General features: G+C 38.9%; 1 protein-coding gene across 1 annotated transcript; it reads right to left on the reverse strand.

The window, feature by feature from the left end:
• Positions 1-215: 215 nt before the first annotated feature.
• On the reverse strand, positions 216-8,298 carry LOC122495434 (cytochrome P450 7A1). Its single transcript, XM_043601120.1, has 6 exons — positions 8,065-8,298; positions 6,042-6,282; positions 4,573-5,150; positions 2,950-3,080; positions 1,431-1,606; positions 216-839 (listed from the first exon to the last, which is right to left on the reverse strand). Exons 1-6 carry the CDS (start codon positions 8,139-8,141, stop codon positions 540-542), a joined length of 1,503 nt encoding a protein of 500 aa, XP_043457055.1. The 5' UTR covers positions 8,142-8,298; the 3' UTR covers positions 216-539.
• Between the last annotated feature and the right edge of the window lie 9,972 nt (positions 8,299-18,270).

Consider the following 18,270-nt stretch of genomic DNA (forward strand, 5'->3'; position numbering starts at 1 on the left):
CAGGTGCTGGACAATGAAAGGGTTATACTCTAAAAAAAAAAAACAAAAACAAAAACAAAAAACAGAAACAAAACAACCAGATATCCCATATCTACTCAAAACATCATGTTGTTTCACTAAAACGTGAATCTGTACCTTCTACCTAATTGTTGGGTGGTTTTTAGAAAAATGAAATCATTTCCTTAGGAAAAAAAAAATAAAACCATTTGCCAATCGGAATATCTTCATTCTGGGGGTGGGGGAGAGGAAAGACTTTTTTTTTTTTTTTTTGAAAATAATGAACTTCAGTCCCTGGCTGTATGAACATTCACTGACTTATTCAAATGAAGACAAAGTATTGTGCTTCTAGAAGCTAGGTTTTTTTCGCTAGCACAGTCTGAGATAGCATCTGGGAACTGTCACCAAAATGTTAAGATTTACAAGCACGTTGACCTGTGAATCAGTGCCACCACGGCCAAATGTGACTGTCCAGAGGGATACGTGATGGTGTGATGCAGGCCAGTCACGTGATTTCTCGTCCTCTTTTGCCAACCGTATGTTCACAAATGTTTGAATTTATACTTAAACTCGATATCGTTTAGTGGAGGCAAAACGCCCAAGCCTGCGCGGGACTGGTCCAGAGGGGGACATTTAACATGACTGTCCACAAGCTCTAGTTCAAAATAGGAAAGCATCAGAATCAAAAACTGTTTGATTTCCTGCACAGCAAATAGTCTTCCCGGACATATGGTCGCTCCTGACCCAAAGGGCATGTAGTAATACTTCAGCTTGATTCCGTTGCTGTAGAAGGTGGTCTTCGTCTTCCCATTTTCATCAAGATATCGATCGTATTTAAAAGTCTGCAATAAAAATACAAAGAAAATAAATCTATCAGCTAGTTTTAACGGAATCTGTCTCTTGCTTGACCTGGAGGCTCCAACGAGTCATTTTCGTTTTTAATCCAATCTGTGGGTAATTTAGCAAATTCTCCACCTTGACTCAGAAAGTAATAGGGAATAGGAGTTTAACAAGAACCGACGGGAACAGAAAAAGCTTTATAATACCTTCCATCCTGCCTGGGTGACTAGTTCCTCTATTAGGCAGGACAAGAAGGACAAGTTCAGATTAGAAACTGGAAGAGCCAATATATGTATTAGCTTCTAATTTCCTGGATTCGGGAGCAGTACTTAAGGAAAAAGGAAGCCAGCAACTCTCTTATCATGACTGCAAACAAAATCAGGCGAAGATGATGTGATGACAAATACCAGGAATTTTAAAATTCAGGCCACCCTCCAGGTTTTCCAACATATATGAATACTGGACATAATTCAGGAGGCAATGCCCATCTATGGTTTCAATGGTTAAATCAATTCTGCAATGATAAATTTCCTCTTTATTTCCATCTGGGTAGGCCTCCCCTGGGTATCGAACTGGGATTAACAGTCACTTACCAAAGGGTCTGGGTAGATTTCTGGATCTAAATGCATCAACTGCGGATAAAGAGCTATGATGTCATCTTTGCGGATGTTATAGGAACCGTCCTGGAGGTGCAAAGTGAAATCCTCTTTAGCCGTCCGGATGTTCAGGGAGGCACTGGAAAGCCTCAGAGACTCCTTGATGATACTATCTAAATATTGTTAAAAGAAGCAAGAAGGAGAAGCAGGTAAAGAAGGATGAATGGAAGAACAAGTCATGTATTCAAAAGCCTCATAATATGGAGTCCGAAATACTGATAGCAACCTATTACACAAAGTTGAACAAACTCGGGACAGCCGGCCAGATAAAACCTTCCCAAACTTTATTCTGTTGCCCCTGTGCTATAACCAGTGATTCACTTGTGTCTGAATGTGATTTTTAATCTGATAATCTGAGTTTGACATAATCATTTGATCAAGATATAATCTTCTTGGACACCAATGGGAACTAGACTTCCATAATTTTATAGCTAAAATCATCTTATTTCTATCTGACACTAGACATCCAATACAACTGAAAAATCAGTGAATCACTTTCATGTGAATCAGTCAAAGTTAATTACTTTTGAGATTGAATATACTGCTAACCTTTTTATATGGAAACATTTTCCCGGATGTTTAACGCAGCTACCGTTGAGTGTTTCCAAGAACCCATTTTCATCACTACACTCTGATGTTGTATGATGTAAAGGGGCAGAAAGAATCACCCTGAAAGTAGCTAAAATATGAAGATCTCATGCAAAGGTCTAGCCTGATCCTCTAGCCTCTGTCCTTTTAACTCTCATCACATGATTGTATATAAAATCATAGCGTGTTAGCAGCTTTATTTTACAAATGAGAAAAGCAAGGCCCCCCAAAATGAAGCGACATGTCTGGGGGTCATCCATGGTGGGCACAACCCAACATAGGATCTATGCTTCTTGCCTCATGGTCACCTCCACTAAGGCCTGCTGCCCCTAATTGCATACACTGGTTTCTTTCCTCAAGAGAAAAGGAACAAAAACAAGAAGAAAACTCTTTATCACTACACACATAGAATACTTTCGTATTTCTGTAAAACACGGAGAAGCAAAGATAAGAAAAGTAAAACAACCTTCAATCCCATCAGTCCACCCATGCAGCTAATTGTGGTTTCTTGATGGTACTTTTTCCTCTTTGTTCCGTGAAAATGAGTAATATGCTCCCAGTAATCATAACATGAGTGGTAAGAGTCGGGCAGGGCAGAGACACAGTTGTGAAACGTAGGGTCAGGAGTCCCACATAAACACTGTCTCTGGGTCCACCATTCTATCCCAGCTCAGAACTTAACCTTTAAATTTCAATTTCCTCTCTGGTTATATAGAAACTAGTCCCCAGTCATAGGATTGCTGTGAGGCTCAAACAGGACAACACACACGAATTACTTAGCTTCATGCTTACAAAGTAAGTACGTAATGCACGTTGACGATTACCGTTTGTGGCGCACAGTCAATGAAATGTAACATAGTAAACGTACCTAGCACTGGCGTCTCATTCAGTTGCCTTTGATTCAGACAAATAGGACTGCCTTCAAAGCTGATTTTTTGGCCAGCATTCTCTAGGGTCCTTTTCACTTCTTCAGTGGCTGCTTTCAGTGCTTCAGGGCTCCTATCAAATGTTGAGAAAAGAAAAGATGTGCAGAAAATAAATGGTGTCTATGCCAAAGGAGCTGCCAACAAATAGGAGTTTTCCCCTTCTTTTAAGGAGGCGGCCAAGATGCCAGAGAAGGTGGGGAAGGGGCATTCGCAGTTACTTGTTACTCTGTTTTGCACTTGTGTTTAAGTCCTTGGATATTCGCAAGAATCGTTGCCTTGCAAGGCCTTGCGACATAGAAGTAAAACTTGGGGCATACTTCTATAAATAAATGATTCTAATAAGGAGTACCTGGCCAAACCAGTCACACACATAGCAATGGGGGAGGAAAATTGCCTCTAAGATAACAATTATAGAGTGCAAATGGAAATCTGAATTTACTCTTAAAATCCATACCGCGATTTCAGGTAGAACAATAGCTCTTCCATGCATATTATAAGTTATTGTCCTAGCGTGTTGACTTGTAAAATGAATGGCACTTCATTTCAGTGCATGGACATTTAGTAGATGCCATGGGAAGGAATCTATAGAACACGATTGCAGTAAACTGAGTCTCCATAAGTATATGTGTGGCTATCACAAAATGGCTACTATTACCTTGATGATATTACGTTGATGTTGTAACCTTACGGTAAATATATACATTTATTCTGGATAGAGCTTTCTCAGGTAAAAACTTTGGAAGCCATTTAACATCTGAGGCAGATTTGTAATGGGGTTTTATATCTGAAATTGTTTCTAGATATTTTGTATATTAAAGGCATAGCATAGTCAACCATCAGTGGAAATTTGGCTTTCCCAATGGTACAGAATAGTAGTTTTGCATCCATGTGACATGAAACACTCAACGTAACTGGGATAATTCAGTAAACAATTTGAATGGCAAATTTCTAAAAACACTTGGGAAGAAAATCATGTTATGTAAAGTGTATATTACATACAGTGTTTTCGTTACATACATTTAAAAGGCAAAATCTAGCTAAATCCCATCAATAAGGATTAATAATATGACTGATCCACAGCTATCATAGTTGGTGAGATAAACTCTAAGAAGTCATAAGGGAGCGAAAAAAACAAACTATTGATGCACAAATGAATAAGGCGTAGGTACTGCCCTCTTACTGTCCAGAAGTCAGAAGCGCTTAAATATATTTTTGTGATTATGAAGACAGAATTCATCAACTTAAGGAGACATCATGAGGAACAGCTTGAGGTTGAAAGCCAGGGCTCTGGGCCCAGGCAGCCTGAACTGACCCTACATAGTGTGTTCTTTTCCCCTAGGAAGGTCTCCGCTTCTACAAGATGCATTTACCAGTCACATTCGTTATGTTTTTATGCGGATTGGATGAGCTGATACCTGTTAAGCACTTATAACGTAAATGTCACACTCTTGACTGATAGCATGACAAAGTACGATGACTCTTTTTTTTTTTTTTTTTTAAGTGAAAATAGTAGATTTTCTTTGCTCTATTCAAAGAAAGAAACCAACAGATACGTGGCTCGTTACCTAATCATTTGAAATAAGCTCCAGAAAGTCGCCGGAATGGTGTTTGCTTGTGATGCCCAGAGGACAGCCAGGTGTGTCTTGGCCTTCTCCATGTCATCTAAGGTGTAAAGCATATCATTCAGAAACCTGACCAGTTCTGAGATGTGGTCTCTCTTTCCGAGGTTCTCGTGTCGCAAGCCCTCTGCCAGTTTTTCCCGAGCATGGTGCGCGGTCTTGAACACATGAATGGGGAGGCCTGCTACCAGAGCCGGAAAGATTTTGTCAAACTGCTTGAAGTGGTCAAGGTTATTTAGCATAAGTGCTTTTTGTGCATCTTGCCCTGTCAGATCTTTGCCAAAGAGGGTTAAATACCCAGCTTCAAACATCACTCGGTAGCAGAAAGAATACATCCCTTCTGTCACCCAGGCAGGCGTGTTTGATTTAGCTACCAGTGGACGTCTCATGACAAGTTGGAGGTTCTCCATCATGGCTTCTGTGAGGGAATTCAAGGCATCGCCCTGCAGGGTTTTGATGAAAGTTTTGTTTATGTTTTCAGTGGTATTTCCGTCACTTGGGTCAATGCTTCTGTGCCCAAATACCTGACGATAGATGAAATGTGTGAGAAAAGAGATTAAACCTGATGCAGTGCTGGAAAGTGGCTGAAAAACAGACGAGATGCTTTCATAATCTTCTACTTGTTAAAAAAAAAAAAAGGGAAGGAGGGAAATTGGCCTTTCCACATACAGAGAACTTTTCAAATACATGGCTTCCTGAAAAGCCAAGTTGAAATTCCAGTTCTTCGGTGGAATATCCCTCAACCCACACAAGTTGCCTATTTCTTACTTTTCTTATGCTACTGCATCTATTGGAAGGTTAGTTTGGTACTAATCTATATTTGTCTTAGTCATCAGTTCTCTTCTATATTTTTTGTAGATGTACTTTACCAGACTTTAATCTGCTTAGAGCGGAGACTCTGTCTAATACTTCCTTGCAGAGACTCACCAAATATTGGCTAACTCCTTTCTCTATTAAGGAGCCTCTTAGATTATAGCTAAGCGATACCAAAATATCTGATCAGTTGCTTAACAAAATTGAACAACCAGTGTGGCATAGAGTGTGGCAAAACAGTTGTTCAGGGGTCAGTTCCCACCACATGTGCTCTGGGAGTCATGTAGACATCGTTGACAAGAGTCAGTTTGTACCTGTCTTACTGATACAGTGCCATGTGGCTCAGCAAAATATTCCATTTTTCTCTCAGTCTAGGTAGTTAAGAAATGACAAATCTATACCTATTTTGACTTTGGAAATGACTAGTACCAAGAGGTATATCTAATTGGATCTATTATATTTCTAAGAATCTCCATGTAAGGGTAACCCTCTTCGCCACCTCTATTTTTTAAGTCTAAGTACATCAAAATGCTAAGTAAACTGACATGTTCAGAAGTAGAAAACAAAGAAGCAGAATGCTATACACACGGGAAACGGGTTACCTTTGCAGAAGTAGTGAAGTGGAACTTTTTCCAATCCAAGTATTTTCCATGGCACAACACTTTCTGGTATGACAAGGGATTCGTGAGAAAGTGGACATAGTTTCCCATCAATCTGCAGGTGAAAACAGGACCATGTTTCTTTTGAATTGCTCTCAGGAACTCAAGAGGATTCGCCCCAAATTGCAGAGCACATCCCAGGTACGGAATCAACCCATTCTCCAGAGGTGGTTCACCCATCTGTCTGTAAGACACAAATCCATGATAGATATGAGAAATTACACATTGTTTTTTTATTTACACCTGTTTTTTAAACTTTTACTACTGACTTTCAGCTTCAAAGCTCTCTACAGTTCTAGATAGTTTTTTTGTCCCTGGGGCCCTCATCTTTTCCTAAAATAATGGGTTGTATTAACTTAGTAACATGAAAATGATTGCTATATCCATCCATCCACCCATCCATCCATGCATTCCACAAAACTTATTGTCTACTAAATGATAGTCATTTTTCCCAGCGATGAGGATAAAAGAATCAAGAAGGCCAACAAGATTCTTGCTCTCAGTACAGATGAAACTACCTACATTCTAGTGCTTATATTTTTTCTAAGCATCATTGGCCTGAGTATCTCAGAATGTTTTCTTTTATCGTTACCCTTAAAGATAAAGAATACTGAATTGCAGAGAAGATGGAAAAATTGAAGCATTCAGAATCTTCATAACTTAAAGATATCATTCTATAGTGATATTTGACAATAAGAATCTCATTTAAAAAATTAGGTTATTATAAGATGAAATTATGTAAGTGTTGACAGGATCATCAATTGTGATTCAACACTCATGCTATTTTTTGCATCTTTTTTCAAATATAGTTGACACACAGTCTTTTTTTTTTTTTTTAATAGAGAGTGTAAGTGAGGGAGGGGCAGAGGGAGAGAGAGAAAGAATCCCAAGCAGGCCCCGTGCCCAGCACAGAGCCCAATGCAGGGCTCAATCTCACAACCATAGAATCACGACCTGAGCTGAAACCAAGAGTCAGATGCTTCACCAGCTGAGCCACCCAGGTGGCCCAACACAGTCTTTCATGCTATTTTAAATGTTTTTATTAAATAATATCAACATTAATTTTCCAACATAAACTCCTATCCCTCTTGACAGAATTACTTAGCATAAAATAATTATTTTCATTGTAGTTCAAAGATAAGTAAGGTTCACTAAAACTAGAAATTATCAGGCCTGAATTAAAATACCTTAAAGCACACACACCAAAAAACTTGTAAAAGACGGACAACACATAGCAATCTACATAGCCGAAGACATGTTTCGGGTAATTCCGTCTTTTGGAGACTGATATAACAGAATACTTACATACCCCTCCCCCAAATACTCTTTGAGCCAATCAGAAGGTAAAGAAATATGGCTATGTATGTGACTCTATTGGTACTTCTTATATGCTTGAACCAATTATAAACGACACACAAATAAAAGTGATAGTATATATTTGTAGCGGTTTCCCAATGTCGCATGGTTGATTATCATTAATGAGAAGAAAGTGACAGAATAATAAATGCAGGCTCTGTGCTCTTGTCCAAACCCAGGCTGAGTCTATACGATGCCCAAGAACTAACAGAGCATCTTTTTAATCCTCATGTTAGAAAGAAACCCTTCCCACTGCAGACCCCACTTACCATTTGTATCCTTACTAATCCAGACTTCGTCTTTACAGACGCACATAAACATGCAAAGAGACCTTATAAAGTTTGGCGGGTATGTTTAACAAGTGTGTACATTTTTGCATGACCATGGATATGTCAAAACTAAAAGGGAAACGCTGTCATTCTATCTTTTGTTAGATATAAGGTCTCACTTTAAAAATTTTCATTAATTTAACATTTTTAAGTTTTTTAATTACAGAAGAAAATGCTAATGAGTACAAGTGCAGAACACCAAATTTGTTACATAACCATGAAGGTAAAAGACTATTAAATGAATGAGCTAAAATGCAATTTAAAGATAAAACCTTCCTTACCTTCTCCTCATTCCAAGAATAAGCCACACACAACAGCACACTGCTACCACAATCCCCCAGATCAAAGATATGGTCATTTTACAAATCTGGTGCAAACTCTAATCCGACTCTCTGATTAGAAAGGTAAGGATGTCACCGAACAGAGACTCTAGCTAGACTTTTATATAAGGTAGGATCCTACACTTGAGTGACCAAAGCAAACAATTAACCATTTGTTCATCTTATTAGGAAAAAAAAAAAAAAACTGGCCTTGAACTAAGTCCACAGGTATCAGAAGAGGTTCCAAAACAATCAGAGACCTGGAATACTTGATAAGTTGAAGGTCTCTCAAACATACACTGACTTAACATTCAGACCTGGCAACAACAGCTAATATTGCGAGTTTAGTATGCTTATAAAGAGAACAAAACATAAACGTGTTCAGGGTATCAAATAGCAATGTAAAATGTAATAATATAAAGAAAAATAAAACATACATTATCATCAAGCTAATGAGGAGATCTTGTTACCTGTTGAAGAAGAAATCAATTTAAATCATTTGCGAGAGATAATCGTGGTCAAGTTCAAAGGAAAGAACTGGGTGAAATGTTTCTGCTGCTTCACGTTTCAGCGCTTTCACAAAATCATAAATATTTTGCTATATATAGTAACACATTACTTACCTAACATTCTCAAGCAGGTATCCCACATAAGTCCACCTGCCACTGAAACGGTTTATTTTAAGCACCAAAATTTTATCAACCATTTTTGCTCATTGAAAATACATTGTTGCTTTTTCTAGTTGTTAAAGTAATGCAATTTCATTTCAAATAATTTAAGACTAACTGAAACCTATCTTGGTAGAAAGTGAAAGTCAATGTATAACTAACCTTCCCTGCTACTCCCCACTCAGAGCCAACAACCGTTAACTTGTGTGGTATGTATCCTTCTAAATTTTATTTCAATACACATATATATTACTTGAGCACCTACTCTGTGCCAAGAATTCTTCAAAAGTATTCTGGTTATAGGTGTTAACAAGATGGACAGGTTTCCTACTCTAATGGAGACTCTCTTTCAGTAGAGAGACAGCTATTAAAATATAAGTGTTATGAATAAAATAAAACACGGTGTAGAGAGTATCGGGGATGAGAGCAACTTTAGACATGGTGTTCAGGGAAGGGCTGTCCGAGGAGGTGACATTTAAGATCTGAATGACAAGAAGTGATTAGTCAAGTGAGAATCAGAAGGAAGAGACTTTTAATTTTTTTAATTTTTTTAATGTTTATTTTTGAGAGACAGAGTACGAGTGGGGGAGGGGCAGAGTGAGAGGAAGACACAGAATTCCAAGCAGGCTCCAGGCTCCGAGCTGTCAGCACAGAGCCCGATGCGGGGCTCAAACCCACGAACTGTAAGATCATGACCTGAGCCAAAATTGATGCTTAACCAACTGAGCCACCAGGGCGCACCACAAGGAAAAGAATTTCAGGAAGAGGGAACACCACATGAAAGGTCCTGAGTCAAGGATGAACTTGGTATGTCTAAGAACCAGAAACAAACAGAGGCAATAAGAGGAAACGTGGTTAAGATACAAAGAGCTTGATGTAGACACGAGCTAGTTCGTATACAGCGATGCTTTAGAGTAGAGAGAGACGGATTTTGGAGGGCAACGGGTCAAAATACAATCTTTAGTTCTGTAGATTGCTATGTGTTGCCAAGTTGACAACTGAACTTGAAAGAGTCTGAAGCTAGGAAGAAAAACCAAGTTGGGAATAGAAACCCTAAACCTTCGGCATTTGGGTGGTACTTAAAGCCAAAAGACCTTACAAGATCACTAAGGGAGACCATAAAGGCCAGGAAAAGAACAGAGCCCAACACCAGGCCACAAAACACTCCACTTACTGAAGTCAAGAGCAGGCGAAGAGAAGGGTAAGGAAGAACCAGGAAGAAAATCGAGAGAATGTGGTGTCACAGGAAGCAAAAGGAGAATGCATTTGAAGAGAGATCAGTGATTAACTATCACAGACTACCAGGAGGTTGAAAAAAATGACCACCACTGGATTTGACAACATGGAAATGGTTGGTGAATCACATATAAACACACAGGGATGGGTTGTATGGAATGTCACGGCAGGACATCACAGAGAAAACACCAACCTAATATCTGAACAATTAAGCCCTTTAGAATTGCCCCTCAAACAAATGAAAACAAGCAAAATACCTAAAGGAGAGGGGGCATGGGACCTCTTACTGTCATCTTGCAACTTCCTGTCGATCTATGATTATGTCAAAATTAAAGATTTTCAAATGGTGAAGGGGAAATACATTCACAACCCCAGGCAAACTTTCTGAAGTTTTGTCCTCCCTACCACCTCTTATAATCCTACCAACTGCTTTCAAATACAGCCTGGTTAGTATTTATCTCCGTTTTCCTTACCCTGGTCTATTCTTTTTACTCCTTTACTTGCTATCCCTCTTCTCTACAACAACAGCCCCGGAAACACACACACACACACACACACACACACACACACAGTTTCCTTCAGTTGGCTGAGGGAAAGCAATGGCTTGAATACAAATATTCATATTTTTTCGTGTTATATACGGCTTATGTGTTCCTTCTGAGGATATCACTTCCTGCTGCTGTCATATGTCCACAAATAACCTCCATCACACCCCTAACATCCTGCTTCTAATCCAATGAGTGGGAATTAGATGCTTGTTACAGTTGTCAAAACAATCCGTAAACTTCATGGAAATCCCTACAAGCTCTCCTGATGCCTAAGGGTGTAAAAATTTCATGCATGAATTTTAGGACATCTCAGTGTGTTCAGCATGGTGCTCAGAGCATCAGGCATTAAGTAAATGCTACCTGAGTTGGAAAGCCCTTTGCTTGCTTTTTGATTCTCTGCTATGTTTCAAAATGTGAAACTTCTCTTTGTCGTCTTTGCCTCCCTGCTCTCTCTGGTTCCACACTCACACACTCATGCTCGTTCTCACACACACACACACACACACACACACACATACACACACCCATACACACCACACTGAGCCCCTACAACTCGTGTCAGGCACTACATCAACACTGGGGACACAGTGCTTTGTTAGGCAGCTGTGAGCCCTGACCCTGTGGGGCTTCTGCTGCAGTGGGGGGGACGACTAAGTGCCCTGATGCCCAAAGAAGGATACTCTAGTTGCCAGAAGGCCAGGCGTGATAAACCGAGTTTATCTAAACTCTCGAATCCCTCCATTGCCTGTCAATTTCCTCTTTCTTTGTAGAGACTAGCAGAGAGCATATGCTGCTGTGCAGAGGAAGAACCTTGTTCTGAGCCTCCAAGAATATAAGGCCTGAGTCGATACCCCATGGCCACGAACAGATGTATACAAAACAAGGAAACTCAGACGAGAGGAACAGAAAGTAAAAAGGACAACTACAGCTATCAACTTATGTCAGCTAATGACACATGTCAGTAGTTTCTATTAAGAAATGCAGAGCCTAAATGCCCATCAACTGTTGAGTGGATAAGGAAATTGTGGTTTATATACACAATGGAATACTACGTGGCAATGAGAAAGAATGAAATCTGGCCTTTTGTAGCAACGTGGATGGAACTGGAGAGTGTTATGCTAAGAGAAATAAGCCATACAGAGAAAGACAGATTCCATATGTTTTCACTCTTAGGTGGATCCTGAGAAACTTACCAGAAGACCATGGGGGAGGGGGGGAAAAAGAGGTTAGAGAGGGAGGAAGCCAAAACATAAGAGACTCTTAAAAACTGAGAACAAACTGAGGGTTGATGGGGGGGTGGGAGGGTGGGGGTGCGGTGGGTGACGGGTATTGAGGAGGACACCTGTTGGGATGGGCACTGGGTGTCGTATGGAAACCAATTTGACAATAAATTTCATATTAAAAAAAAAAGAAATGCAGGAAACATGGCTTATGAAGAACTTGCATATCAGTATGATTGCTTTAAATAAAATGAACTGTGAATGTGGCCAGACAATTGAGGCGAACAAGTGGTTTTCCAGAATTTACAAGTCAGACTAGCTCTCTATGGTGGAACGTAGATTGCCTGAATTAATGCAATGCTTTGCATTTTTTCAAAAGCATCTCATTTCCCCCAGATCAAGACTGCACATCAGGTTCCTAATTCAGGGCAAGTCAGTGGGAGAGGAAAGTGGAATGAGCTGCTGAAATTCCATTGTGAGTAATTAGGGCTCTTAAAGAAGCATTTAGGAAATATGTCGATTCACATTTGAGCCACATCATCCGTTTTGTTTTGTTTTTTTTCCAGAAAATAAAAAACCCCATTCTGTTATGGCAGATAGAGCGTATCTGATTCTCAAACATAGTTTTGAATCGTAAACACATGGTTCTGCAGTTGTAAATGCCTGGTATATCCAAATGTGTCCATTGGGCAAATACAATTTCACAAGACTAGAGAATAAGAAGGGGCTGGTAAGTTCTGTTTCAGAGAATCACAATCATTTTTACACTTGTTTTGAAGTTTTCACTTTTTAAAAGCTTCCGCCGTATCTTTTCTCCTTGAATGGAATAATTAACTCAGGTGGGCAGGGTAGGTATTTTAGCTATTTTAAAGATGAGGAAATAGAGGCGTGAAGGTTTAGTGGCTGAATGTCACACGGCTTGAAATAGGTCAAATAGCTCCAAGCCGGCCTTAAATCTGGGTCTGCATCTAGACTGCCACTGACTGAGTACATACCTGTGAACAAGGCGCCATCCTCTCCAAGGCTTTGCTTTCTTCTCTGTAAAATGGGAATGATTATACTGCATGACTCCTAATATAGATGTCAAGGTGAGGTAAGGCAACGTGTATAAAATGTTTGGCCTGGGGTTTGGCACAACCTGTGCTCCAAATGCTTGTTGTCCTGACAAATCCAGGCCACAGCCCTCGATTTTTCTGTGTTGAAGCTCAGCATTCCTCCCTTACGGCTCAGAACCTCACAAGAAGTTCAGTGCAACCGAAGGGCACCTGACCACGCGTTTAGGAAAGCGTTCCCGTGCCACCTACATACTCAGACATGAAGATGATTCATCAAACGTGTTTTGAACATTGAGTACGTAGAAGGCGCTGTTAAGTAACGAGGGAGAGATGGACAGATTCCTTAGCAAACACTTGTTTCGTGCATGCATTCATATTAATTTAGCACCTACTTCGTGCAAGGCACTTTTTAGGTGCTGAGGGGACGGAGGGAGCTAAGACAGGCAAAGTCTCTGGCTTCGAGGGGACGCTGCCAATCAGAGGAGCACAAATCCACTGTTTGATTTCTGATAAAGAAACATTGCGTCCGTTACCAGAAAAGGTCAGGCAGCGCATTGGCGTTTTGTGCCAAGATCTTCACGGGCTTGCCCGATTTGGTCCGCACGGTAGCACCATGAGATGGACGCTGGTGTCTCCATTTGTAGATGACTCGACTCTGTGAAGCTCTGGCCCCAAGCCTTTTTTGATGGGTCTCACCTTAATCAGAACTTTCTGGAACTCAGTCCAGGAAGCTCAACTGGACAGTGCGAGAAGAGAAGCAATGGTTCACTGGACCCGTTGGGCCCAACCAACCTTGCCAGGAGGTTAAGAGAGCTCAGGAAGAGGGAGAAAGGGGAGGGCAGCCAGAGGAGAGGGAGTAGCTGAGCCCTCCTCCATTTTTTTTCCATTTTTCACTTGTTTCGAACAGTGCTACTGTGAACGCTCACATTCGAGTTTTTGTGTGACCATATGTTTGAAATTTCCTGGGTATATAACGAAGAGTGGATTTTCTGGGTCGGATGGTAACTTCATCTTTAACTTTATGACTGGCTTCCAAATGGCTGTATTATTTTACATTCCCACCAGGAATGTGTGAGAATTCCAATTTTTCCATGTCCTTGTCAACACTTATTATTGTCTTTTTTTTTATTATAGCCATCCCATTAGGTATGAAGTAATATCTCATGGTTTTGATTTGCATTTCTCTAGTAACTAATGATGTTGTGCATCTTTTTAGGTGATTATTTGCGCTTGCAAATCTTTGCTCATTTTTTAAGTAGGTTATTTGTCTTTTTATCGTTCAGTTGTTAGAATTCCTCCCATATCCTGGATACTTTACCTTTAGCAGATATGATTTTTAAATATTTCTTCCCATCCTGTGGGTTGTCTTTTCATTTTCTTGGTAAGGTCTTTGGATGCACAAACGTTTTTAATTTTGATGAAGTCCAATTTATCTATTTATGTATTGGTTACTTATACTTTTGGTGTTGTATCTAAGAAACATGGCCTAATTTAAGGTCATGAAAACATAACACCTATGTTTTCTCCTAAGGGTTTTATAGTTCTAACTCTTCTATTTGGAGTTTTGATCCATTTTGTGTTAATTTTTGTATATGATATGAGGTAGGGAGTCCAACTTTACTCTTTTGCACATCGATATCCAATTGTCCCAGCACAGTTTGTGGAAAAGAATGTTCATTCCCATGGAAATCTCTTGGCACCCTTGTTGAAAACCCTTTGACCATACATGGAAGGTTTTATTTCTGGACTCTCAACTCTATATTCCATTGATCTATATGTCTATCCTGGTGCCAGAACCTCAGAGTTTTTATTGTTTTAGGCTTGTAATAAGTTTTGAAATTGGGAAGAATGAATTCTCCCACTTTGTTCTTTTTCAAGATTGTTTTGGATATTCTGGATCTCTTACATGTCCATATAAGTTTTAGAATCAGGTTGCAAATTTCTGCAAAAAAAAAAAAGTAGCTACAATTTTGATAAGGGTTGCATTCACCCTGTAGATCAATTTGGAGAGTATTGTCATCTTAACAATATTAAGTCTTTTGATCCATGAACATAGGATGATTTCCCATTTATTTAGGTCTTTAATTTCTTTCAATGATGTGTTACAGTTTTCATTATACAAATCTTGCACTTTCTTGTTGTTGTTAAATTTATTCTTGTTATTTTATTCTTACTGGTGCTATTCTATAGGAGGTTGTTCTCTTTTTTTTTTTTTAATTTTTTTTTCAACGTTTATTTATTTTTGGGACAGAGAGAGACAGAGCATGAACGGGGGAGGGTCAGAGAGAGAGGGAGACACAGAATCGGAAACAGGCTCCAGGCTCTGAGCCACCAGCCCAGAGCCTGACGCGGGGCTCGAACCCACAGACCGCGAGATCATGACCTGGCTGAAGTCGGACGCTTAACCGACTGCACCACCCAGGCGCCCCAGGAGGTTGTTCTCTTAATTTAATTTGCAGATTGTATATTGCTAATGTATAGAAATAAACTAATTTTCAGATGTTTATTTTGCATTCTACAGCTTTGCTAAACTTGTTTATTAGCCCTAAGAAATTTTTTATGGCTTCTTTAGGATTTTCAATATAGAATATCATGTCTTCTGAAAATAGAGGTAGTTTTCCTTTCATATATGTATGTCTTTTATTTCTTTTCCTTGCCCAACTGGCCTGGATATAACTTCCAATACAGTTTGAATGGAAGTGACAAGAGCAGATGTCCTTGTCTTGTTCCTTACCTTTGGGGAAAAGTTTTTAGCCTTTCATCATTAAGTATGATGTTAGCTGTGGTTTTGTGTAGATACTTTTTATTGTGTTGAGGCAGTGTCATATTTCTCAGGGGGTTTTTAGTGATTTTATCATGAAAGGGTGTTGGATTTTTGTTAAGTACTTTTTTCTGCATCTATTGAGATGACCGTGTTATTTTTGTCTTTATTGCATTAATATGGTGTATTTCATTGATTAATTTTTGTATGTTGAACCATCCTTGCATTCCTAGGGTAAATCACATTTGTTAATGGTGTATATGCTTTTTATATGTTGCTGTATTCAGTTCGCTAGTACTTTGTTAAGGATTTTTGCATCCATATTTTTAAAAAATACTGGTGTGTAGATTATTTTACCTGTGATGTCTTTATCTGACGTCAGTACCAGATAACACTGGATTCATTGGATGAATTGGGAAGTGATACCTCCTCATTTAATTTTTGGAGAATTTGTGAAGAGTTGGTATTATTTCTTCTTTAAATGTATGGTAAAACTCACCAGTGAAGCTGTCTGATTCTGGTATTTTCCTTGTAGGAATTAAAAAAAAAATTAGTGTCTTTTCTTATTATAGGTCTATTCAGATTTTTTATTCCTTCTTGAGTTAGCTTTGATAATCTGTGTCTCTCTGGAATACCTCCATTTTACCAGGGTTATCTAATTTGTTTGTACATAGTTGTTCTTAGCATTCCCTTATTTTTCCCCTCTTTTTATTTCTATAATGTTAGTAGAAATGTCCCCTCATTTAATCTTCATTTTAGTAATTTGAGTCTTGTTTCCCTCTTTTTTTGGTTAGGCTAACTAAAAGTTTGTCAATTTCCTTTGTCTTTTCAAAGAACCAACTTTTGGTTTTATTAATTATACCTATTGTTTTTCCACCCTATTTCATTTATTTCTGCTCTGATTTTTATTATCTCCTTCCTGTTGATTGCTTTATGCTTATCTTGCTCTTACTTTTCTAACTTCATAAGGTGGAAGTTTAGGTTATTAATTTGAGGTCTTTCTTTTTTAAAAATATAGGCAGTTATAAGTTTCTAAGAAACTGCTTTCGGTGCATTAATTTTTGGCATGTTATGTATTTAATTTCATTTGTCTCAAAGTATTTTCTACTTTTCTTTGTGTTTTCTTCTTTGATCCATCGGTTATTTAGAAGTGTGTTACTTAATTTCCACACATTTGCAAAGTCCGCAAATTTCTTTCTGTTATTGAATTCTAATTTCATTCCATCATGATTAGATGCATGAGTTCAATCTTTTATATTTGTTAAGACTTATTCTATGGACAAATCATATCTGTCCAATATACCAAGTGTACTTTTTGTATTCTGCTGAAAATTTTGTATTCTGCTGTTGTGTGGGATGTTCTGTATACATCTATTGACTCTGGTTTGTTTATAATGTTGTTCAAGTATTTTAGATCCCTTTTGGTCTCTTATTGTTCTGTTTATTAGTGGAAGTTAAGTATTGAAGCCTCTGTTACTATTGAATTACCTATTACTCCCTTAAATTCTGTCAGTTTTGCTTCATGTATTTTACAACTCTATTGTTAGGTGCATATATGTTTATAATTGTTATAATTTCTTGACGAATTGACTTCTTTCTTATTCTAGAATGTCTCTAACAATAATTTGCTCTTACATTTGCTTGATTTTTCTCCCATTAGTGTGCAATTTTAGAAAATATTAAATATGTTCCAACCACAAGGTAGTGCGAAAATCATTTAAATTTTGGTTGTTTTAGAGTTCATTGTTTTTTCCTTAGTGTACAAATACATTTGTGCTAGAAATCTGGCTCAGTGCCATGTTTAAAGAAGTCAATGCTCAATATCGCTCTCTAGTGGACAACCATATACACTGACACTTCCTCTGTAGTGAAGGAAACCAGAAGAAGCACTCGTAACTCTCACAGATGGAACCGTGGACTACAGTCCTAGAAAGCTGTATAAATCCAACCCATAGAAACAGAGCCCAGTCTCCCACCTCACATTTTAGAGCCAGCAAAACCTGGACGTGGGGAAGCCTCCATTTTTTATTATAAGCCAACACCCTGGGATATACAAAAGCAGTAAGACCACTAGGGGCAGTGTAACCAAAACAACATGAATTTGCTCCTTTGGTGAATCACAGAAGCTATACCAGGTGAGTTGTCACACAAAGGAAACTTTATTTGCAGCAAATCAGGAGATCGCAAGGAATAACTTCCAAAGCCCTGACTCTTCAAGCAAGGGTGATTGGGTTTCTTTTGTTTAGGGTTAAGATGAATGTTTAGATGAGGAAGTCTTGTCATCATATGCAGAGGTGGGCATAAGGTCATGCATGGGCCTGAAAGGAACATGCCTACACATACATGTTATGTAAATGAGGCTGGTGTTCCCTCCTTGAATGGAGATCTTAGTATTATAATGAGGCAAAGGTGATTGTTGGTCATTCCAGAGGTTACTCCATGGCCCCTCTGTGCAAGTGCAAGTCAGGGGTTTAGTTCAAACTGGTCTGGGTCATCTGGTCCAACTGGAGGTCTTGTCACATCATTCACTATTGCCTGCAGGGTGGTTTTGCTGTCCATTAGCCTGAGTTAAGAGATAAGCTGGAAAGAAGAGCTTAAGAAAAAAAAAAGTATGACAAAGGTCAGTGAGTACAAGCAGGTGGGCAGGAAAGGTCAGGTCTTGGGGTCTAGCTGGTGATA

This window comes from Prionailurus bengalensis, chromosome F2 (genome assembly GCF_016509475.1).
Source record: "Prionailurus bengalensis isolate Pbe53 chromosome F2, Fcat_Pben_1.1_paternal_pri, whole genome shotgun sequence".
NCBI lineage: Eukaryota > Metazoa > Chordata > Mammalia > Carnivora > Felidae > Prionailurus > Prionailurus bengalensis.